The sequence below is a fragment of the Phyllobates terribilis genome, unplaced genomic scaffold, assembly GCF_046119375.1.
Source record: "Phyllobates terribilis strain yellow unplaced genomic scaffold, ASM4611937v1 Scaffold_7__3_contigs__length_470593459, whole genome shotgun sequence".
Classification (NCBI taxonomy): Eukaryota; Metazoa; Chordata; class Amphibia; order Anura; family Dendrobatidae; genus Phyllobates; species Phyllobates terribilis.
In genome coordinates, this window is record NW_027362767.1 from 68449797 (window position 1) to 68474072 (window position 24276).

Here is a 24276-nt window from a genome sequence, read left to right on the forward strand (position 1 = left end):
CTGCGTCCACCAGGTCCTGGACTCGGTCAACTCCCAGGCAACTCCGGAGTGTGGTCCTGAGCTCCTTTCTGTCTCTCCCTTCTTCTGGCCGTTCCCACCAGGGATCCACCTAAGTCCGGCTCCCTCGGGCCTCTTGTTGGTCAAGCCTCCTCTGGGCTCCCTGACCCTATTCTTGGTCTGCCTTCCGGGTGGATTTAGTGGGTGGTCGTGGCAGATCCTGCCCACGACCTCCGGTTCCTGGCTAAGGTGTGCTGTAGCCTCTGCCAGCTTGGGATCCGGTACCCTGTTGCCGACCCTTCACCCTATTAGCTCTCTTATGGGCTCTTGGGGTCCCCTCTGCGCCTCTGGGTCTCTCTCTCTTCTCCTCTGCTCTGCTTCTCAGGTTCTCAGACTGACTGACTGACTGACTCTGATCTAAGATGGTTCCCACCTTATATACTCCCTCTATGTGTGAGCTCAGGTGACCAGCACCCAATGAGCTCCTAGCTTTACCCAGGCTGCTCCCCCTATCTGCCCCTACACTACTGGGATGTTCCACCCCCCTCCCACTCCAGCCAGGAACAGACACTGTCGTACCTGCACATTTCTCTAGTGGGAGTACCATCGGTCTGTTCCTCGGAAATGGGATGTGTGTAGTGCATGCAGCCTACTAGCTCAGTTCCACACTCCATCCTTACCCGGGAGTGGAATATCACACCTCTGGGTTGAGGTGCAATACCCCTGTAGCAGCCGAATCCTCAGGGTGCTACATTTTCCCCTGGTAAATCACAGCACGTCCTCGGGCTGTAAAATATAAACATCCAAAACATACAATTTTTTTCATAAACATAAACATAGAAAACATCATATAGATATCATCAGCAATAAACTTTTCATATAAATAACATTCTTGTTTCTCCGGCCACGGTGCAACTTGTGACCGGGTAAGGTGCGACAGTCTCTCTTGGAATAAAACAGTTCCCTATAAAACCGGTAGGGGGCGCTTTAGGAAGCGCAACTATATACAAAGGAAATATGGCCGCTCTCAGTCCTCGGCCAGGTATTAGGGAGGAATGACCGCTCTCAGTCCTCGGTCAGTGGGAATAGGGACACACGGGTTTCAGTTCAATCTGCTGGTCCCAACGGGGACTATATTTTATCTAGAACAGTTCTTATACCCTGACGGGTAACTATGTACAGTCTCTCTCTACCGTACTTCAACGACGGCGTCCTCCTGCTCCTTCTTTAGATTCAGACCCGTCCGGGTCCTCCTGCTCCTCCTCACACCGCAGCTCCTCCTCCGTCAGGCGATGCACATGGAGGGCGTAGGGTCCTTTGGCACACTTGTGCCGGGTGAAGGTGACCTCGTCCCCTACATACAGGTCACGACCTCTGTGTCCCTCCGGCAGATGGCTTTCTACGTCTCTGCGAGTTACAAAGACGTCGCCGGGGGTCTGATGGTCTCTAATGAAGCCCCACCCATGCTGCATGTTGAATTTTATCACAGTCCCGGTGGCACGGGGACCATGAGCTGCACGGGGTTTCCTCCTGGTCCGGCTCTTCTGCTCCGCGCTCCTTATCTGCATTTGCTGTTCCCGGACCCGCCTCTCTCTCCGCTCCCTCTCGAAGACCTCGAGCTGCTGGCGGCAGCACTCTGCACGCTCCGCTGCGGCCGCCCGAGTCTCCTGAGTGAACCCCATGAGGTCTTCTCCAGTGGGGTCCCACTCGAACTGTGCCTCCTCCAGCGGGGGCGAGGTCCTCCTTGCGGGCTTCGGAACCGGAATCAGGGGTTCATCTAGGGGTCTCTCATTCCGGAGTCGGGGATGGTGAAACTCCGGTGGCCATATGAAGGGCTGCCCATCCGGGCACGTATGCTGGGCGAACAGGTCCTCACCCAGGTGCGGTACTTTAGGTGCTATGGGCGCTGTGGTGGTAGCGGCGCCCGGGTTGACCAGGCCTTGCGACCAGGCTTGGGGCACGCTAAAGGAAAAGGGCACCGTCAGAACGGCGGCGCCCGTGGTTACTCGGCCCTGCGGCCAGGCCGGTGGCTCCGCGGAGGTAGGGGGCGCTGTTGGTATTGCGGCGCCCGGAGGTACTAGGCCTTGCGACCAGGCCGGTGGTATTTCCTGCTTGGCCACACTCGAGGTCGAAGCGCGTGACGTCACAGGGGTCGCGGCCGCGGTTTCCGGTTGAGGCCTAGTCGGCGGCGGTGACGATGCAGCGACGGGCACGGCAGGGGGAATTTCGGGCTCTGCGACGGGGAGCTGGGGCAGGCACGCGGTTTCCCGGCTCGGGGTAGAGACGTCCCCTTTACCTGCCTCCGTCAGTTCAGCTCCCTTCTCGGCGCCGTCTCCTGCCTTCATTCCTCCTGCGCCATCCTCAGAGGCGGTCTGTCTCCTCGTCTCGGGTGGCGTGCTCCGCTGACGGGTGCCGGTCTGCTGGGCCATCTCTCGGCTCCGCTCCGCCAACGTCTCCCGCTGCACCCGGGCCATCCTCCGTGCGAGGTCCTCCAGCGCGGTCTGTGCACACTCCCGGTCTCGGGGGAGCTGTGCTAGGATCTCCAGCAGGCCTTCTGGAGTGGCGACCTGCAACAGGCTCCTGACCACTGGGTCGGTGCTGCCTGACTCTCCCTCCATCTCCGGGTAGGCTCTCTCTGGACTCTCTTCCAGACGTCTTGTCTCCGGGTGCGCTCTCTCCAGACTGCTCCAGGCGACACCCATCTTTGTTCTCTTCTTCTGTCTCCGCCCACATTGAGGGTGGTCCCGGGGCAACTTTGTGATTGTCAGTTCCAGGGGCTGTTCTCTTACGCTGATGGACACTTCCAACATCACAGTCTCTGTTGGTGGGCGCGGTTTCCGCTTTTGGCGCCATTCTTCGACCTGGCCCACGATGGGAGGTGGCCTCTTGCCACCCTCTGGCACGCCCATAATGGCGTCCGCTCTTCCAAGGCGGGAAATCTTTGGAAATGGCGGGAATCGTCTCCCAGTGGCGGGAAACTCCATGGATGGCGGGAAAAAGCTGCAAATGGCGGACAACCGGCGGGAAACGACCTGTGATGGGGTCCGTTGGCGGGGACCCTCCGGAACCGGCGGGAGACTTCTTTTTAAGGTAACGGTGAACTTCTCTTCAGGCACGCAGTACCCGGTTGTTGCGGGCACGTTATCCTGCCGACTACGCCAAAGTTGACGCGCCCCCTGGGCCAGTGCTGTTAGGGATACCCGGAGCCGGATCAGATGGGGGTTGTAGTCTCCGAGTGGCTGTGACCCGGTCCGTGCCCAGGGTGTCAAACTCAGTGTGTGGCAGTCCTACAGATGTTATTAGATGTTCTTTTGTGTCGACTACGCCACCCGTTGATTTGCGGTCAATACGGCCGCCGCTGCAGCAGAGTCCACTGAGGCTGATTATGTGAGTGCAGCTTTGGTAGTATAACCCCCAACGGGAGGGGTATAGCCTCAGGGGGTCAGCCGTGGAGGATAGTGGTTGTGAAGGTGCAGCAAGGAGACTCAGAGACATAAAATGCAGTTCCAGGGTTTTACTTACTGGTGTTGCTCGGGTCACTGTGTACAGCAGTGACCACCCAAGCCGTGCTGCGTCCACCAGGTCCTGGACTCGGTCAACTCCCAGGCAACTCCGGAGTGTGGTCCTGAGCTCCTTTCTGTCTCTCCCTTCTTCTGGCCGTTCCCACCAGGGATCCACCTAAGTCCGGCTCCCTCGGGCCTCTTGTTGGTCAAGCCTCCTCTGGGCTCCCTGACCCTATTCTTGGTCTGCCTTCCGGGTGGATTTAGTGGGTGGTCGTGGCAGATCCTGCCCACGACCTCCGGTTCCTGGCTAAGGTGTGCTGTAGCCTCTGCCAGCTTGGGATCCGGTACCCTGTTGCCGACCCTTCACCCTATTAGCTCTCTTATGGGCTCTTGGGGTCCCCTCTGCGCCTCTGGGTCTCTCTCTCTTCTCCTCTGCTCTGCTTCTCAGGTTCTCAGACTGACTGACTGACTGACTCTGATCTAAGATGGTTCCCACCTTATATACTCCCTCTATGTGTGAGCTCAGGTGACCAGCACCCAATGAGCTCCTAGCTTTACCCAGGCTGCTCCCCCTATCTGCCCCTACACTACTGGGATGTTCCACCCCCCTCCCACTCCAGCCAGGAACAGACACTGTCGTACCTGCACATTTCTCTAGTGGGAGTACCATCGGTCTGTTCCTCGGAAATGGGATGTGTGTAGTGCATGCAGCCTACTAGCTCAGTTCCACACTCCATCCTTACCCGGGAGTGGAATATCACACCTCTGGGTTGAGGTGCAATACCCCTGTAGCAGCCGAATCCTCAGGGTGCTACACAAACATTTGGGCTCCACTTTGTTAAAAGCAGAAACCCCCTTTAAAGGCTATTTAAAAAGCTCTGTATGAAGGTGAACATGGCTTTTTAGCACTGTGGGGTTCAAAGCCACAATCAATGCAAACCAAAAACATTAAAAAAGGGAACAAATTATTTAAAGGGAATCTGTCAGCAGGTTTTTACTGTGTAATCCAACAGCAGCATGGTGAAGAAGCAATGGGAAAGTGTACATATCCCGAAAAATGAGGAGCACTAATGCATTCTCACTTTGTGAAAATTTCCCTGAGGAAGGGGCAGTAACTTGACTTCAATTAAGCAAAATGTGATGTGACAAGCGATTAACCTATTAGTCATACCTGTTGTAGCCGCTCAGGCAACACGTACACTTATATACATACACCGCGGGAGCGACATGATTCAGCACATTTAATAAAAGGTGTCTCGGGTTCATGGGGCTGAGATTTCAATTCAAGAACATAAAACAACAAAGACTGCACTAATGACTGATCCGCCCATGCACTAATGACTGATCCGCCCATGCACTAATGACTGATCCCCCCGATGCACTAATGACTGATCCCCCCGATGCACTAATGACTGATCCCCCCGATGCACTAATGACTGATCCCCCCCATGCACTAATGACTGATCCCCCCCATGCACTAATGACTGATCCCCCCCCATGCACTAATGACTGATCCCCCCCATGCACTAATGACTGATCCCCCCCATGCACTAACGACTGATCCCCCCCATGCACTAACGACTGATCCACCCATGCACTAACGACTGATCCACCCATGTACTAACGACTGATCCCCCGATGCACTAACGACTGATCCCCCGATGCACTAACGACTGATCCACCCATGCACTAACGACTGATCCACCCATGCACTAACGACTGATCCACCCATGCACTAACGACTGATCCACCCATGCACTAACGACTGATCCACCCATGCACTAACGACTGATCCACCCATGCACTAACGACTGATCCACCCATGCACTAACGACTGATCCACCCATGCACTAACGACTGATCCACCCATGCACTAACGACTGATCCACCCATGCACTAACGACTGATCCACCCATGCACTAACGACTGATCCACCCATGCACCAACGACTGATCCACCCATGCACTAACGACTGATCCACCGATGCACTAATGACTGATACACCGATGCACTAATGACTGATACACCGATGCACTAATGACTGATATACCGATGCACTAATTTACATCTCTGCACTAATAAAAGTATCTGAGAATGGTTTGTAAATCCAAAAAACGTCTTGGAAGGCTTCTCTGCTGTCTCCAATGCGGAGTTCAATGGTTTCATTAAGTAAAAGAAGAAAAAAAATCAGATGTCTGCAGGTCCTAGTACTTGTAGCCGCTTGTTGCCTTATTGTCTGGTTGCAGACACAAGAATGGTTTGTGTCATACAATGTGTGTGACTCAAGGCAACTGTGAAAATCTCCAACTGGTGTAACTGCATGAAATTCTTAAGACACATGATACACGAATGATCATTTACAATGGACATTAATAAAAAAAAATAACTTATATTACGTTACCCTCCTACACTAGTACTGCAGTCCAGTTATAACCGCCTCTCCCCTGCACTTGTACTGCAGTCCAGTTATAACAGCCTCTCCCCTGCACTTGTACTGCAGTCCAGTTATAACAGTCTCTCCCCTGCACTTGTACTGCAGTCCAGTTATAACAGCCGCTCCTCTGGTACTCCAGTCCAGTTAGAACAGACTCTCCTCTGCTTTAGTACTCCAGTCCAGTTATAACAGCCTCTCCTCTGCACTTGCACTGCTGTCCAGTTATAAGCTACAACAATGCATTGGTGCTGCAGTCCATTTATAACAGCCTCTCCCCTGCACTTGTACTGCAGTCCAGTTATAACAGCCTCTCCCCTGCACTTGTAATGCAGTCCAGTTATAACAGTCTCTCCCCTGCACTTGTACTGCAGTCCAGTTATAACAGCCTCTCCCCTGCACTTGTAATGCAGTCCAGTTATAACAGTCTCTCCCCTGCACTTGTACTGCAGTCCAGTTATAACAGCCTCTCCTCTGCACTAGTACTGCAGTCCAGTTATAACAGATTCTCCTCTGCTCTAGTACTGCAGTCCAGTTATAACAGCCTCTCCCCTGCACTAGTACTGCAGTCCAGTTATAACAGCCTCTCCCCTGCACTAGTACTGCAGTCCAGTTATAAAAGCCCCTCCTCTGCTCTAGTACTGCAGTCCAGTTACAACAGCCTCTCCTCTGCACTTGCACTGCTGTCCAGTTATAAGCTACTACAATGCACTGGTGAAGCAGTCCATTTATAACAGTTACCCTCTGGTTCTAGTGGTCCAGCCCAATTATAACGACTACTTCCCAGCACTAGTACTGCAATCCAGTTTTAACAGCTTCTTTCCAGTTATAACTTCTACTCTGTTCTAGTGCTGCGGCCCAAGTAATAACAACTCTCCTGCACTAGTGCTGCAGTCCAATTAAAACAGTGCTGTGGTATCAGTAGCAGTTATAACAACTACACGCTCCAGTGGTAAAGAAGCCCAGTTATAATGACTACCTCCTTGCAATGGTACTGCAGCCGTTATAACTGGTACTCCCCTGCACTAGCACTGCAGTTCAGTTATAACTGTTAACCTACCTGCAGCCTTGTTAAAACAGCTTCCTCCAGCATTAGTGCTGCAGCGAAGTTATAACAGCTATACTCCTGCATGAGTACTGCTGCCAAGTTATAACTACCCCCCTGCATGAGTACTGCTGCCAAGTTATAACTACCCTCCTGCATGAGTACTGCTGCCAAGTTATAACTACCCTCCTGCATGAGTACTGCTGCCAAGTTATAACTACCCTCCTACATTAGTACTGCTGCCAAGTTATAACTACCCTCCTGCATTAGTACTGCTGCCAAGTTATAACTACCCTCCTGCATAAGTACTGCTGCCAAGTTACAACTACCCTCCTGCATTAGTACTGCTGCCAAGTTATAACTACCCTCCTGCATTAGTACTGCTGCCAAGTTATAACTACCCTCCTGCATGAGTACTGCTGCCAAGTTATAACAGCTACCCTCCTGCATTAGTACTGCTGCCAGGTTATAACAGCTACCCTCCTGCATTAGTACTGCTGCCAAGTTATAACTACCCTCCTGCATTAGTACTGCTGCCAAGTTATAACTACCCTCCTGCATGAGTACTGCTGCCAAGTTATAACAGCTACCCTCCTGCATGAGTACTGCTGCCAAGTTATAACAGCTACCCTCCTGCATTAGTACTGCTGCCAGGTTATAACTACCCTCCTGCATTAGTACTGCTGCCAAGTTATAACTACCCTCCTGCATTAGTACTGTTGCCAAGTTATAACTACCCTCCTGCATTAGTACTGCTGCCAAGTTATAACTACCCTCCTGCATTAGTACTGCTGCCAAGTTATAACTAACCTCCTGCATTAGTACTGCTGCCAAGTTATAATCGCTACCCTCCTGCATTAGTACTGCTGCCAGGTTATAACAGCTACTCTCCTGCATTAGTACTGCTGCCAAGTTATAACAGCTACCCTCCTGCATTAGTACTGCTGCCATGTTATAACAGCTACCCTCCTGCATTAGTACTGCAGCGCAATTATAAATGGACAATTGCTCTACATTGGCTCTCCCTGCTCTCCTGAGGACATGCATTATCGGTTTATTATAGAACACTTAATTTGGCATGTTTTTTTATATTTATGTTCTTTACATATTTATTTTTCCTCCTTTGTCCCAATTCTGCAATCCTGGCAGTAATTACCAGCAGCTAAAGAGCCAAGGTGGAGTTTCCTCTCGGGAAGTATACAAGTACTCTGCTGTACTGTGACCCTGTGCTGTGATGAGAAAGAAGAAAAGGAGCAAAGTGAAATTAAGCACATAAAGGGTTACAAATCTTCACCACTTAGTACTGGAAAATGCAACTATTAGTCTGGGATGATGCTGTATATCACAGGATTGTGGATGCAAAGGAGCAGTCATTAACGTATGGACACTGGATAAGCGGAGACGCAGCAGCGCGCCACTTTCTTACCGGCGCTGTCACTCCTTCCTATCACATTTGTAAACCCACAGTATACCGGCCATATAATAAGACACCTGCTGCATTATAGAACGGAGATGTCTGCCCACTGGATACATTTAGTGTATGTGAACAGAGCTTTATGCCCCTGGAGATGTCATGTAAAATCATTAAAGGGATTTCTCTATTGATATGAACATGTATATCCGCTCCCCAGAAATGTTCTATTGCATTAGAGGAAAACTGTCAGCAGGTTTTTGCTAAATCATTTGAGGGCAGCATGAGGAAGGGGCAGAGACCCTGATTTCAGCGATGTTTCACTTATTAGGCTGTGTGTTGTTGTTTCAATACAATCAGTGTTTTATCAGCAGGAGATTATCACTGCAGGACTAGCTGCCTCGTGCCTCCTGGTCCAACCATGCCCCAAGCATTGATTAACAGCTTTCTGTCAATATACAATGTACACAGAAAGCTGCCAATCAGTGGTGAGGGCAGGCCAGCTTTCTGAGCACTGCTACATCTACACAAGAGAAAACTCTGTATCACAACTGCTGCACACAATAAACTAAGTGATACATCGCTGGAATCAGGATCTCTGTCCCTACATTATACTGCTCTCTGATGAGTTATTAAAAACCTGCTTACAGATTCCCTTTAAGTCTTCATGGTGATTTTTTTTTGTTCTTGCTCTACAGAGGCCAGTGCAAATGACAGTGATGGATGGAGCTGCTTTTACAATGCAACTTTATGAAAGAAAAAAGGGAATGTGCACTGAAATCCATTAGGACTAATACAAATATCATATAATAAGGGAGCCTACAAGTCCTGACTGTTTTATTAGGCTCCATCATTGTGTGTTATATTTTTTGGCCCTTTCAGCTCAGCTACATCATCCCTCCTTAGAACATGTCTTGTCCTGCCGGGAACATTACAAGAGAAGAAAGTTCCAACTTGTTACCTGCCACAGATATAATACAGATCCTTTACACTTATGTCTTTCCTCCACCAATGATACATAGGATTAAATAATAGGGTTAATGTAAATCCCCCATACATGTTAGATAGCTTTTGAACAAACAACCCGGTTCAGGGTCGGACTGGCCTGGCAGGGTACCGGTGAAATGCCCGGTGGGCCCCAGAGAGAGACTAAGGAGGAGAAAAGAAGAAGAAAAAAAATATTTTTTAGGGGTCCGTCCCAGTCAATCATTCAGTCGGCGGCTGTCTCGCCCGACTTCCCCATAGGCATATATTCCCATTCAAACGAATGGGAAAATTATTGCAAGAACACTGGGCTTGTCCACTTTTTTTTTTTCACTTAAATAATTGCATTTGAGGCTTTAAAAAAAAATATTGTTTCATTAAAAATGTTGCACTGTTTGTCTTCTATAACCCCTGTCTATTACTGGCTAGAGAATGACTAAACTGAGAATCAGTCAGTGAGCTCACTGTGACAATGTGTCGGGAAGCGTGTAACTCTTTTATCTGTCTTTTTCTGAGCTCCTCTCTGCTGATTTATGACCACAGATCACATTAAAAGTTCAACGTGGAGCCAGTAAAAGGCAAATGATGCAAAATGTTTAAAAAAAAAATAAAAAACAATGGCAAAAATGATTTAGAAAAAAAAAAAAATAGTCCCCAAAAGGTGAAAAAAAAACAGTTTCTGATTCATTTTGTCACAGAATTCGCTACAAAACAGTATAAAAAAAGTTAAGTGTGAACATGACCTTAAAGCAATTGTCAATATATGTAGCTGCTTTCTGCTCACTCGATCAGAGGTGATTGTCTACATCAACCATCGATCCTCTACATTCTACTTACATACAAAGGACACGGATGGAATGTGTTGGCTCTTACCTTTTCACGTGTCCCAACAAGTATCTGTGTTACATATATTCTCTAGATGCGTTCATAGAACAATAAAACACTGAGTCGTGCAGGGGAGTGATCAAGCAAATAGCCGCCCGCTACCTAACCCTTATGACCTATTAATGAAAGCCCTGGCAGGTAGACAACATTCTCCTCTCCCTCCAAGAATTTGCTGTTTAAGAAAGACATTTTCCTGCAGTTTCTAAGTGTTTCATTTTCCTGCAGTGCCCCCACAGGGGATATGAAGTATTACACATTTCTCATTAAAATCAAGAGGTGCTTTTTTTTTTTTTCCAATCAATCTCTGTTCAAGCTAATGGATAGTAGTACTTGAATGAAGGACTCCCCTCTATTAACTCAGTATAAGCATTTAGAAAAAGGTCTTCTAAAGTAGACAACCCCTTTAAAAAAAAAAAAAAGCTAAGAGGGCAAAGTCTGGGTTGTAGGTTGGCAAAACAGTTCATACAGGACTAGGGTTGAGCTCAAAACATTGGCCAACAGGAATTCCCAAGAATGGGGCTCTGGAAGGTCCCCTTGGGATGGAGTGTTGGCCATTCATCCCCCCTCCAATATTTCCTATTCATAAAAGCTTAAGAAGCAGAGAAATGAGGAGTCTAGTAGGGGTTAACTGTCCCTATGTCTGAACAGTATAAAAAATTGTCAGTTTTCTTGAAGAAACAGCACGACATCTATTATCACAGGTTTCCTCTATTTAAGCGAATGGGGATGAGCAGCAATACCACACACAACCTGCAGACAGATATGGCGCTGTTTCTTTTTTTAAGCAGTCATTTTTTGTTAATCCTGTAAAACCTCTTTAACCCTTGACCTCTGAGGTCGTTATGGAGGAGAGGAACACGGCAGTCAATCCTGAAATTTTAGGCCTTGAGTGACTGATCTTACCGGTAAATTACTCCTTTCTCGTGAAGAAACATGAGGGCCGATGTGATTTCGGCGCTGTAGAAACAAGCCCGGGCTTCGTCAAACCGTCGAGATTTCTGAATGTGAAACATCAGGTCGCCCCCATTCACAAACTCCATCACGAAAAACAATCGGTCCTTTATGGGGAGAAAGAAAAAAAAAAACCATTAAAAATAATAATCAACACCAAATAAGTATTTCATAGCTTTTCACTATACACTGATTATTGGGGTGATCCAGTGTCCGGAAATACATGTTATTCTACCTGTATTGTCAAGGTATGCAGTTTTCCAATAAACTTATGGTTTTCGAGATCTAAGTATAACCTTAATTTGCTGAATACCGTGTACTTGTCCTTTTACACAAAGCCTTAACAAAAGCATGATATTGCAGCCCTTATCCCCCACAATAAGGAAAAACTGCTTTTGGAGCACACATCAGTCTAATGTGTACAGGAACTGTCTCAATTCTCATGCTCTTTACCTTTATCTACTATCTTTCAGTGAATGGTTCCTATTCATCAGCATTCTGCCAGCACTATGGGTACATGAATAGCTCCTGCCATCATCCATTGGCTTGCCTGCCCTCCACTAAAACCCACCTCTCCACCAACTTACATTCCCTCTATCTCCACACCCCTTCTTCTTTGACTGACAGCTCTGGCTTTAGAGAGCAAGAAAATGGCAGAGATAAATAGAAAATCAGTGGGTGAGAAGGTGCAGTAAATGTTTGTACTGAGCGCCAGTACTCGGTTTCAAAGTCAGTCTGTACTGAAAGACTCCTTTTAAATACTGCTGCCCCTCCCCCATTTAAAATAAAAACAGACACTCCCAGTGCACATGTGATTGTTGTGCCATATGAGTGCTGCAGTCAATCAGCAGCCACTAATGGGTTGCAGTGCTCATACTTCCCCCAAGATGAAATTCAGACTCTGGAGGAGGTGTAAACGCTGCAGCCAATTAGCGGGCGCTGATTGGCTATGCACTAGACATGTCAAAGTGTGTTACTTTTCTGGAGTATTCCATCAAGAATATATGTTACGACATGTGAACATAATAACTTTTTTTTTTTACCCATATTTATCATTTTTTGGACTACCCCTTACACAAACATAGTTTCTAAGTCAAATTATATCCATATTACAGAACAAGAATAAAAAAAACAGCTCAGCGTTACATCACCGCAGCTTGTAACCTAAACCTCCTGCTTACAAGATACAACCGCTTATGCTGAAATAGGTCTTTCGTTTCACAGGAACCACAAGTGTTACACAGTAACAGTCTGAGAATGTGCAGACAATCAACAAGAAGGACCTGTCATATTTTTGGGCTTTAGCCAAATTGAAGATGTGGAACAATAGAACTGGAAATCTAATATTTATATACAGTGGTGGCCAAAAGTATTGGCACCCCTGCAATTCTGTCAGATAATACTCAGTTTCTTCCTGAAAATGATTGCAATCACAAATTCTTTGGTATTATTATCTTCATTTAATTTGTCTTCAATGAAAAAACACAAAAAGAATTGTCCTAAAGCCAAATTGGATACAATTCCTCACCAAACCTAAAAAAGGGGGTGGACAGAAGTATTGGCACTCTTTGAAAAATCATGTGATGCTTCTCTAATTCGTGTAATTAACAGCACCTGTAACTTACCTGTGGCACCTAACAGGTGTTGGCAATAACTAAATCACACTTGCAGCCAGTTAACATGGAGTAAAGTTGACTCAACCTCTGTCCTGTGTCCTTGTGTGTACCACATTGAGCATGGAGAAAAGAAAGAAGACCAAAGAACTGTTTGAGGACTTGAGAAACCAAATTGTGAGGAAGCATGAGCAATCTCAAGGCTACAAGTCCATCTCCAAAGACCTGAATGTTCCTGTGTCTTCCGTGTGCAGTGTCATCAAGAAGTTTAAAGCCCATGGCACTGTGGCTAACCTCCCTAGATGTGGACGGAAAAGAAAAATTGACGAGAGATTTCAACGGAAGATTGTGCGGATGGTGGATAAAGAACCTCGACAAACATCCAAACAAGTTCAAGCTGCCCTGCAGTCTGAGGGTACAACAGTGTCAACCCGTACTATCCGTCGGCGTCTGAATGAAAAGGGACTGTATGGTAGGATACCCAGGAAGACCCCACTTCTTACCCCGAGACATAAAAAAGCCAGGCTGGAGTTTGCCAAAACTTACCTGAGAAAGCCCTTCAAATATCAGGGACCTGGAGCAGTTTGCCAAAGAAGAATGGTCTACAATTCCAGCAGAGCATTGTAAGAAACTCATTGATGGTTACCGGAAGCGGTTGTTCGCAGTTATTTTGGCTAAAGGTTGTGCAACCAAGTATTAGGCTGAGGGTGCCAATACTTTTGTCCGGCCCTTTTTTTGAGTTTTGTGTGAAATAATCAATGATTTGATTTTTGCTTCATTCTCTTTTGTGTTTTTTCCTTGCAAGCAAATTAAATGAAGATAATAATACCAAAGAATTTGTGATTGCAATCATTTTCAGGAAGAAACTGAGTATTATCTGACAGAATTGCAGGGGTGCCAATACTTTTGGCCACCACTGTATTGCAAAAAATGGGCTTCGATTGTAACAGCCATATATACAATGATATATACAGTACAGACCAAAAGTTTGGACACACCTTCTCATTTAAAGATTTTTCTGTATTTTCATGACTATGAAAATTGTACATTCACACTGAAGGCATCAAAACTATGAATTAACACATGTGGAATTATATACTTAACAAAAAAGTGTGAAACAACTGAAAATATGTCTTATATTCTAGGTTCTTCAAAGTAGCCACCTTTTGCTTTGATGACTGCTTTGCACACTCTTGGCATTCTCTTGATGAGCTTCAAGAGGTAGTCACCGGAAATGGTTTTCACTTCACAGGTGTGCCCTGTCAGGTTTAATACGTGGGATTTCTTGCCCTATAAATGGGGTTGGGACCATCAGTTTTGTTGTGCAGAAGTCAGGTGGATTCACAGCTGAAAGTCCTACTGAATAGACTGTTAGAATTTGTATTATGGCAAGAAAAAAGCAGCTAAGTAAAGAAAAACGAGTGGCCATCATTACTTTAAGAAATGAAGGTCAGTCAGTCCGAAAAATTGGGCAAACTTTGAATGTGTCCCCAAGTGCAGTTGCAAAAACCATCAAGCGTTACAAAGAAACTGTCTCACATTAGGACCGCCCCAGGAAAGGAAGACCAAGAGTCACCTCTGCTTCTGAGGATAAGTTTATCCGAGTCACCAGCCTCAGAAATCGCAGGTTAACAGCAGCTCAGATTAGAGACCAGGTCAATGCCACACAGAGTTCTAGCAGCAGACACATCTCTTCAACAACTGTTAAGAGGAGACTTTGTGCAGCAGGCCTTCATGGTAAAATAGCTGCTAGGAAACCACTGCTAAGGACAGGCAACAAGCAGAAGAGACTTGTTTGGGCTAAAGAACACCAGGAATGGACATTAGACCAGTGGAAATCTGTGCTTTGGTCTGATCAGTCCAAATTTGAGATCTTTGGTTCCAACCACCGTGTCTTTGTGCGATGCAGGAAAGGTGAACGGATGGACTCTATATGCCTGTTCCCACCGTGAAGCATGGAGGAGGAGGTGTGATGGTGTGGGGGTGCTTTGCTGGTGACACTGTTGGGGATTTATTTAAAATTGAAGGCATACTGAACCAGCATGGCTACCACAGCATCTTGCAGCGGCATGCTATTCCATCCGGTTTGCGTTTAGTTGGACCATTATTTATTTTTCAACAGGACAATGACCCCAAACACACCTCCAGGCTGTGTAAGGGCTATTTGACCAAGAACGAGAGTGATGGGGTGCTACGCCAGATGACCTGGCCTCCACAGTCACCAGACCTGAACCCAATCGAGATGGTTTGGGGTGAGCTGGACCGCAGAGTGAAGGCAAAAGAGCCAACAAGTGCTAAGCATCTCTGGGAACTCCTTCAAGATTGTTGGAAGACCATTTCCGGTGACTACCTCTTGAAGCTCATCAAAAGAATGCCAAGAGTGTGCAAAGCAGTCATCAAAGCAAAAGGTGGCTACTGTGAAGAACCTAGAATATAAGACATATTTTCAGTTGTTTCACACTTTTTTGTTAAGTATATAATTCCACAGGTGTTAATTCATAGTTTTGATGCCTTCAGTGTGAATGTACAATTTTCATAGTCATGAAAATACAGAAAAATCTTTAAATGAGAAGGTGTGTCCAAACTTTTGGTCTGTACTGTATATAAAGCCCAAATATATGACAAGCCCTTCTTGTTGATTGTCTGCACATTCTCAGACTGTTACGGTGTATATACTGTATACACGTCCACAATAATATCTGTGTATGAATATCATCTTCTATCCAGGGACTCTACCAATGCTGGAAAGAACAGTAATCCCATCGCATATGTAAAGGAAGCACTAAGTGATATATACAAATTGGGCCACGAATACCAGAACCTTATTCTTGCTGAAAGTAACAATCCCCAAGCCCATGATCAGTTTTCTACGTAGCATTGCTGACAGATGTCCAAGTACACAGCTGCGTTCAAGTGTCCATCAAAGAATATCGAACCCACAATCTGTGAACCCAAATCTGTGTACCAAACGCTCATGAAGTGACTGTTGGTGCAGTTCAGGTGAATTTTGTGTGTACCAGCACCTATTGTTCTGCAAATTAACACACTCAAATAGATGTAAGCATGCATGCTTCATCAGATAAGATATTATGCAATTGGGCCAAATGGCTAAGTGCCAGAATTGGCGCATCCTATGGATGCGCCATTTCTGGGGCGGCTGACGGCTGGTGTTTCTAGCCTGGGAGGGGGCCAATATTCATGCCACCCTTCCTGGGCTATTAATATCAGCCCCCAGCTGTCTGCCTTTGCTAGCTATTAAAATAAGGGGGACCCCATGTCATTTTTTTGGGGTCCCCCATTTTAATAGCTAGTAAAGGCTAGGTATTCAGCTGGGGGCTGATATTAGTAGCCTGGGAAGCTCCGTGGGTATTACCCCCTTCCCAGGCTTCAAACATCTGCCCCAGCTGTCTGGTTAACCTCCACTAGAGACTAAAATTACGGGGAACCCTACGCCAATGTTTTTTTTAATAAATCCTTTATTTTAACACTAAATGACAAGTACAGTAACCAACACTGTCACTGTACTTATTATATATGTGACTGACATGTTTCTATCTATCTAATCTATGTGTCATGCTCTATTCTTTCTATTCTAAATTGTCAGGTACCAATGTATGCCGCTGATGAATTGCCGGCCGGCTTTTTTAAAGAGAAGGGTGCATGAAAACACTATTATTTTTTTTTAAATAAATCCTTTATTTTAACACTAAATGACAAGTACAGTAATCATGTTATGTTCTGCTACCAAAGCTAAGGAAAGAGAGGAGATCTGTCCCTACTATAGGACTCAGCTGAATCCCTACGATGTAACAGGGAACCTGATCCTGCGATCAGACCTGCTAAAGTCCTAATCTAGTCTGTACGGAGACCTATAGATGTGGGGAGGGAATCCCTACAAGTACTAAGGACTGGGAGGAATATGGGACACCTCCTAACAGAAATAGTAGCAGACAGACGAACAAACAAAATAGATAGAACATAGAGGTCCGTAGACCAAGCAAACTAACAGAGTTAGATACAGAGCACAGGCTAGCTAGAAAGTAGATATACAATGAAGTCCAGCAAAGCCAGAAGGGCGGAGCAGGATTAAATAGGCCAACAAGGTCATGTGACCAGCAAAGGAAAAAAAACCTAACAGCAAGGTTCTAACAGTACCCCCCCTTCTAAGAGGATCCTCCGGATCCCCTAGGACCAGGCTTATCAGGAAATCTCCTGTGAAACGCTCTGATAAGTCTGGACGCGGAAACATCATCTGACCTCACCCAAGAGTTATCCTCGGGTCCGAAACCTTTCCAGGCCACAAGATACTGCAAACTACCTCTATACCGTCTAGAGTCAAGGATGCAAGAAATTTCATATTCCCCGTCCTCCACCACCGGAGGAACAGAGGCAGAGGCGTCACCATCCGACACAACAGCTTTTTTTTAACAGAGAGACATGAAAGACCGGATTAATTCTCCAGGAGGTAGGAACCTCCAACCTAACAGCAGATTGGTTGACAACCTGAAGCACCTTAAAGGGCCCTACAAACTTGGGACCCAATTTCTTAGAAGGAATCCTCAACCGCAGATTCCTAGAGGACAACCAAACCATGTCACCAACAGCGAACAAAACCTCCTGTCGTTTCCTATCAAAGTAGTCTTTAGATTTTCTGTTGGCCTCCTGAAGATTACCACGCACATCCGTCCAAACTCTTTCCAAATCACCGGAAAAATTCTCCTCCTCAGGCACGGCAGATCCCAACTTGGAGAACGACCCAAACGACGGATGTCTCCCAGAACAACAAAAAAAAGGCGAACAACCAGCAGAAGAAGATGTATGATTGTTCAGAGCAAATTCGGCAAGTGGCAGAAACTCAGACCACCCCTCTTGATTGTCTGCCACAAAACAACGCAAGAACTGCTCAACATCCTGGTTTTTCCTTTCTGTCTGGCCATTAGATTCAGGATGATATCCGGACGAAAACGACAAATGAATTCCCAACCTGTCACAAAAGGCACGCCAAAAACGAGCCACGAACTGAGGACCCCTATCAGAAACAATGTCAGTAGGAACGCCATGAAGTCTGACAATTTCCTTGACAAAGGCCTTAGCGAGAGTTTTAGCGCAGGGCAGTTTGACGAAGGGAACCAAGTGACACATCTTGCTAAAACGGTCCACGACCACCCAGATGACAGTAAAACCCTCAGAGGGGGGAAGGTCAGTTATAAAGTCCATAGCCAAATGTGTCCAAGGAGCACTGGGGACCTCCAAAGGACAAAGCAACCCCGCAGCAGGAGTATGTGAGGACTTAGATCTAGCACATATAGTACATTGGCGCACCCACTTAATGACTTCCTTCTGCCATCCAGGCCACCAAAAACTGCGACCCACCAGTCTCTTGGTCTCAGAGATTCCGGGATGACCTGCCAACCGAGATTCGTGACACTCAACAAACAAATCTCTCCTAAAGGTCCCAGGCACAAACAACCTCCCATGAGGAGTGTTAGATGGGGCATTCTCCTGAGCTTTAAGAATCTCATCTTCCAAAACGGAGTCTAAAGCAGCTATCACAACACCTTCTTGTAAAATGTTTTCCTCTTTCTCAGCACCGACTATGGGAGAAAAACTGCGAGACAAGGCATCCGCCTTAACATTCTTAGTACCAGGGATGTAAGTAACGGAGAAATTAAACCGCGAGAAAAACAGTGCCCACCTAGCCTGACGGGCATTCAGGCGCTTGGCAGCATCAAGATATATCAGATTTTTATGATCCGTAAGAACCTGAACGGGAAATTCCGCACCTTCCAAGAAGTGGCGCCAGTGTTCAAATGCGAGTTTAATAGCCAATAATTCCCGATTACCAATATCGTAATTCAATTCAGTCTCCGAAAATTTTTTTGAAAAAAAGGCACAGGGATGTAATCCATCCCCGTTATCCTGAGACAATACTGCGCCAACCCCCACAGAGGAAGCATCAACCTCAACCAAAAACGGCCTAGTAACATCAGGCTGCATAAGGATGGGAGCAGAGGTGAACCTCTCTTTGAGATACACAAAAGCTTCAATGGCCTCAGAAGACCACTGAACCGCATCAGCACCTTTCCTGGTGAGATCAGTCAGAGGTTTGACAATACTAGAAAAATTTTTTATGAATTTTCTATAGTAATTGGCGAAACCCAAAAACCTCTGTATCGATTTCAAACCAATAGGCCTAGGCCATTCCTGCACAGCCTGAACCTTAACCGGATCCATCTCAAAACCTTTGCTGGAGATAATGTAGCCCAAAAAACTAATTCTCTGTACAGCGAACTCACATTTCTCCAGCTTAGCAAAAAGCGAATTGTCCATTAATAACTGTAATACCTCACGCACGCTCCGCCAATGAGACTCCAGATCTGGCGAATAAATCAAAATGTCATCCAAATACACAACCACATTTTTACCGATCAAAGGTCTAAGGATGTCATTAATCAGATTCTGAAAAAATGCAGGAGCATTAGTAAGACCAAAAGGCATAACCAGATTCTCAAAATGACCCACAGGAGTGTTAAAAGCAGTCTTCCATTCATCACCCTCCTTCATGCGCAACAGATTGTATGCCCCCTTAAGGTCAATTTTAGAGAACCACTTGGCCCCCATTAACTGGTTAAACAGATCTGGAATCAATGGCAGTGGGTAAGGATTGCGTACCGTAATTTTGTTAATCTCACGAAAATCCAGACAAGGACGTAAACCGCCGTCCTTTTTTTTTACAAAAAAAAATCCAACCGCCACAGGAGACTTAGAGGGCCTAATGTGACCGGCGGCCAAGCTTGTCTGTATGTATTCCTCCAAAGCCTTCCTCTCAGGAATAGTAAGGTTAAATAAACGACTCTTAGGAAGAGTCGCTCCAGGGACAAATTCAATAGAACAATCATAGTCTCTATGGGGAGGCAAAACCTGCGATTCTTTCTCAGAAAAAACTCTCCAAAAATCCTGAATAGGAACAGGCAATTCTCCCCTATCCAAAGCTGCAATACGCCCGTTACAACACTTGTCATAACATTTATGGCTCCAGGATTTAATTTCACTGGTAGACCAATCCAGTACAGGATTGTGAAATTTTAACCAGGGCAAACCCAATATTACTGGAGAAGGCAAGTTATTCAACACTACCAAATCCAATTTCTCATGGTGAACACCATTAATAGTGAGAGGAAATTCACTGACCTTGAGAGTAATATTCTTCAAAGGGGAGCCATCCACAGAAACCACAGCAATGGGGGATGATAAAGGTTCAGGTTTTAAATTGAGTTTTTCCACGAATCCCCCATCAATTACATTCAGTGTAGACCCGCAATCAACAAACACCCGAAATTCCATTAATTTTTCCTGAGCAATCGTGGAAGCAGCTAAAAATATACCCTTGGAATTTAAACAGGCAATACGGGCGTGACTGACCTTTTTTTTTTTTCTTTCTTCATACGAAGCTCACAGCCTTTAATCAAATGACCAGATTTTCCGCAATAGAAACACAAGCCTTCCGAAAAACGACGGTCTTTTTCTTGAGAGCGAGGTGCCACCGATCCAATCTCCATCGGTTCACCACTGTTAGTACACACATTATCATAACCAGAAACTGACATAGCAGAGGATTTGCTCTCATTAACCCTAGCACGCAGTCTTCTATCCACCCGTATAGCTAATTGCATAGCCTGTTGCAAATCCTCAGGTGTAGGATAAGCAATTAGCAGGTCTTTAACCCTTTCACTGAGCCCAGCAAGAAATAGACTTTTCAGAGCAGAATCGTTCCACCCTGTTTGAGTGGACCAACGACGAAAATGTGTACAATATTTTTCCATATTACCTGATCCTTGTTTTAAACGTCTCAACTCAGTCTCAGCTGATGCGACACGGTCAGGATCATCATATAATAGTCCCAAAGCAGAAAAAAAACTATCCACTGATCTGAAGCATGAATCACTAGGTTGCAAAGAAAAGGCCCACTCCTGAGGCTCTTTGCGCAAAAGTGACATTATGAACCCTACGCGCTGGGATTCATCCCCAGAGGACTTAGGTCTCAAACGAAAATACAATAAGCAAGCATTTTTAAATGAAAAAAATTCTCGGTGTTCACCAAAAAATAAATCCGGCAAACATACCTTAGGCTCCAAGAAATGTGCTCCAGGACAGTTACTCACGTGCTGACGGAGCTCGGCCACCTCCAGAGAGAGTCCCTGCAGGTGATGAGCCAAATCCTGAACCGACACCATGATGGAACAGAAAAATCTTTCCTTAGAGAATTTGCTGGCTGGACTTACTGTTATGTTCTGCTACCAAAGCTAAGGAAAGAGAGGAGATCTGTCCCTACTATAGGACTCAGCTGAATCCCTACGATGTAACAGGGAACCTGATCCTGCGATCAGACCTGCTAAAGTCCTAATCTAGTCTGTACGGAGACCTATAGATGTGGGGAGGGAATCCCTACAAGTACTAAGGACTGGGAGGAATATGGGACACCTCCTAACAGAAATAGTAGCAGACAGACGAACAAACAAAATAGATAGAACATAGAGGTCCGTAGACCAAGCAAACTAACAGAGTTAGATACAGAGCACAGGCTAGCTAGAAAGTAGATATACAATGAAGTCCAGCAAAGCCAGAAGGACGGAGCAGGATTAAATAGGCCAACAAGGTCATGTGACCAGCAAAGGAAAAAAAACCTAACAGCAAGGTTCTAACAAATCAACACTATCACTGTACTTATTATATATGTGACTGACATGTTTCTATCTATCTAATCTATGTGTGATTCTCTATTCTTTCTGTTCTAAATTGTCGGGTACCGGGTGTATGCCGCTGCTGAATTGCCGGCTTTTCATGTTTCACTGTGAGCACTGTTCCCATCGATTTGGGCAATCTCTAATGCCACAACCACCATGGCTGTGACATTACAGTGAGTGGCAGACAATCCCTGCATGATTGGTGCTCTAAATAGCGCCAAACATGCAGGGAGGAGACCCGAGCTCCCGCCCGAGCATCTCGAAAGTACTCGGCGAGCTCCGAGCATCTCGAGTACCGAGATGCTCGGGCGAGTACCGAGCAGTGGCGAGCATGCTCGCTCATCACTAGTGATCAGTGATCCGGAAATGTTCAAAGAGCCGTCATCAGCGTCAACCAACGCAAATACAATCTTTCCTTTTTACTTAATTTAAACTTTTATATTTTTGAAAACTTTTTTTTTACTTTATCATAACTTTCATACTCTGCACTATACTATGCTCGGATGTTTTCTAAGGAAAGAGAATATTGGAATTGTTTATGGGGCCATCAAATATTGTCACAGACGTCTCTCTTACCACTTCTTCTATGACAAATAAAGGTAGGTCCTAAATTAGAGACTTTCCTCCATGACTTTCACGTGCCCTAATAACCCCCCTAAAGAAGTGATTATATTACCTCCTGCACTTGCGGTGCACAATGTGGGACATGTATGGTATGAAACAAATGTCACCTGACCTGATACACGAGTTCACGTCATCGCCGTTTATCCCATAGTGCTGGTGTTGTATCTATCACAAGGCACAGGAGTAAAAATACTTGACTTCTCATTCCTAACCTCAGATCTAGAACATTGAGCGTCTATTTCTGATTCCGGGGAAACATCAAAACACGCTATGGCTTAAAGGAAGCATGTCGTCTATAATAGAGGCTCACTGTTCATTAAAGGTCCAGGAATAGAAGCCGGCGGACTGAATCTGCAGGGAAAGGGCTAATTATATGCTTCACTGTATCCCTATCTCCCCATGCTTTGCTACAGTGAGAGTGACTTTCAAAGTTGGCCAAGTTCCAATATCATCAACGTTCAAGGTCCCACTAATAACTGCTTTATCTATCAGAGGAAATCCCCTTAAGGGTATGTGCCCACGATGCAGATTTGAAGCAGAAATTTCCTGAGCGTTTTTGTCTCTCCCTGGCAGAAAAAAACGCATGCGGATTTACATGTGTTTTTTATGCATCTTTACATGCGTTTTTTGAAGCGTTTTTGAGCATCAATGAATGATTTTTGAGCATCAATGAATGATTTTTGGAGCTAAATAAAGTTGGTGGGACATTGTTTAAACCCTTAGATTACCATAAGAGCTGGGGTAAGTATATTGGTTCATTTAAATCAGTGTTTCCCAAACCCCATCCTCACGGCCCCCCACAGGTCATGTTTTCAGGATCTCCTTAGTATTGCACAGGTGAGAGAATTCCTGATGCCTTGATGATACTTCAATCACCTGTGTAATACTAAGGAGATCCTGAAAACATGACCTGTGGGGGGCCGTGAGGATGGGGTTTGGGAAACACTGATTTAAATTATTAAAGAACATTGCTGTTGTATTTCAAATAAAGTGTTTACACTGTATCTGTCTGTTTCTTTACTTTGTTTGGTCATGAAAAGGTCTGATTGACAACTTGACATCACCAAACAAAAAAGCTGGGTGTCAGCTAGTCCCATTCACCCAATCTTCATTAGCATTTCTATTCACGTAATTTTTTGCGACTGCTGTGAGATGTTTTTTCTTAGCCTGGGAAGGTGCCATTAGGCAAACATGGTCCCTGGCCATAATTAACATCTCACAGATGGTTCATTAGCCCCTACGTCCCCCCTCCCCGATCAGCACTCAGAAGCGCTTTGGACACAAAGTATTTATGTTGCATCTAAAACGCGGTGTTCTAATGCCGCACTATTGTTGTCGGTACATGTGAATCCACCGCATATAATAACACTTCAAATCAGTCAAAATCTGCAGCGGAGACTAGAGTGTCCGATACAGAAATTGATACACTGCGGGTGAGTTTGGGTACGTGGCCACAGTCAGGAGCAGCTGCAGGTTTGACGCTGCGTGTATATACAGCGTCAAACCCACAGCGTTCAGATGTTTCAGCATCGTGGATGGGATCTCTAGAAATCCTATGTCCACTATGCGTGCATCAGAGGCTGCGAACCACCAGTGGACACTGACATGCGGTGCGTCTTTCAGGACCGCAGCATGTCAAATTCTCTTGTGGAGTCGCTAGTCTCCGCAACAGAAATTTGACCACTAGAAAGTATTGAATGCGGCAAATTCGCATGGTTCAGTGAACACACGTGGATTTACCTGCATTCAATAGGATGCAATGTTTTGGACGCAGCAAAAATTTGCGTCCAAAGCACTGCTACGTCTGAATTATGGGTACAGAGCATAAAATTAAAAAGAAAAAATGGTGTGGGCTCCCGCGTAATTTTTATAACCAGCAGAGGGAAAGCCGACCGCTGGGGGCTGATATTAGTAGCCGCGGAAGGGGCCATTAGCCAACAATGGCTATTAATATCAGCCCACAGCTGTTTGTTTAGCCTTCACTGGCTAGATTACAGGGGGACCCCAGAAAAAAATTGATGTGGGGTCCCCCTATAAAATCTAGCCAGCAAAGGCTAAACAAGACAGCTGCTGGCTGATATTAATAGC

At 45.8% G+C, this 24276-nt stretch overlaps 1 protein-coding gene across 1 annotated transcript in view; it reads right to left on the bottom strand.

Moving 5' to 3' along the window:
* PRKCH (protein kinase C eta) overlaps positions 1-24276 on the bottom strand; it is a 168295-nt gene that overhangs the window by 26713 nt on the left and 117306 nt on the right. Inside the window, exon 10 of the mRNA XM_073638715.1 lies at positions 11160-11314. Within this exon, the coding sequence (XP_073494816.1) occupies positions 11160-11314 (155 nt within the window). The remainder of the gene's footprint in view (positions 1-11159; positions 11315-24276) is intronic.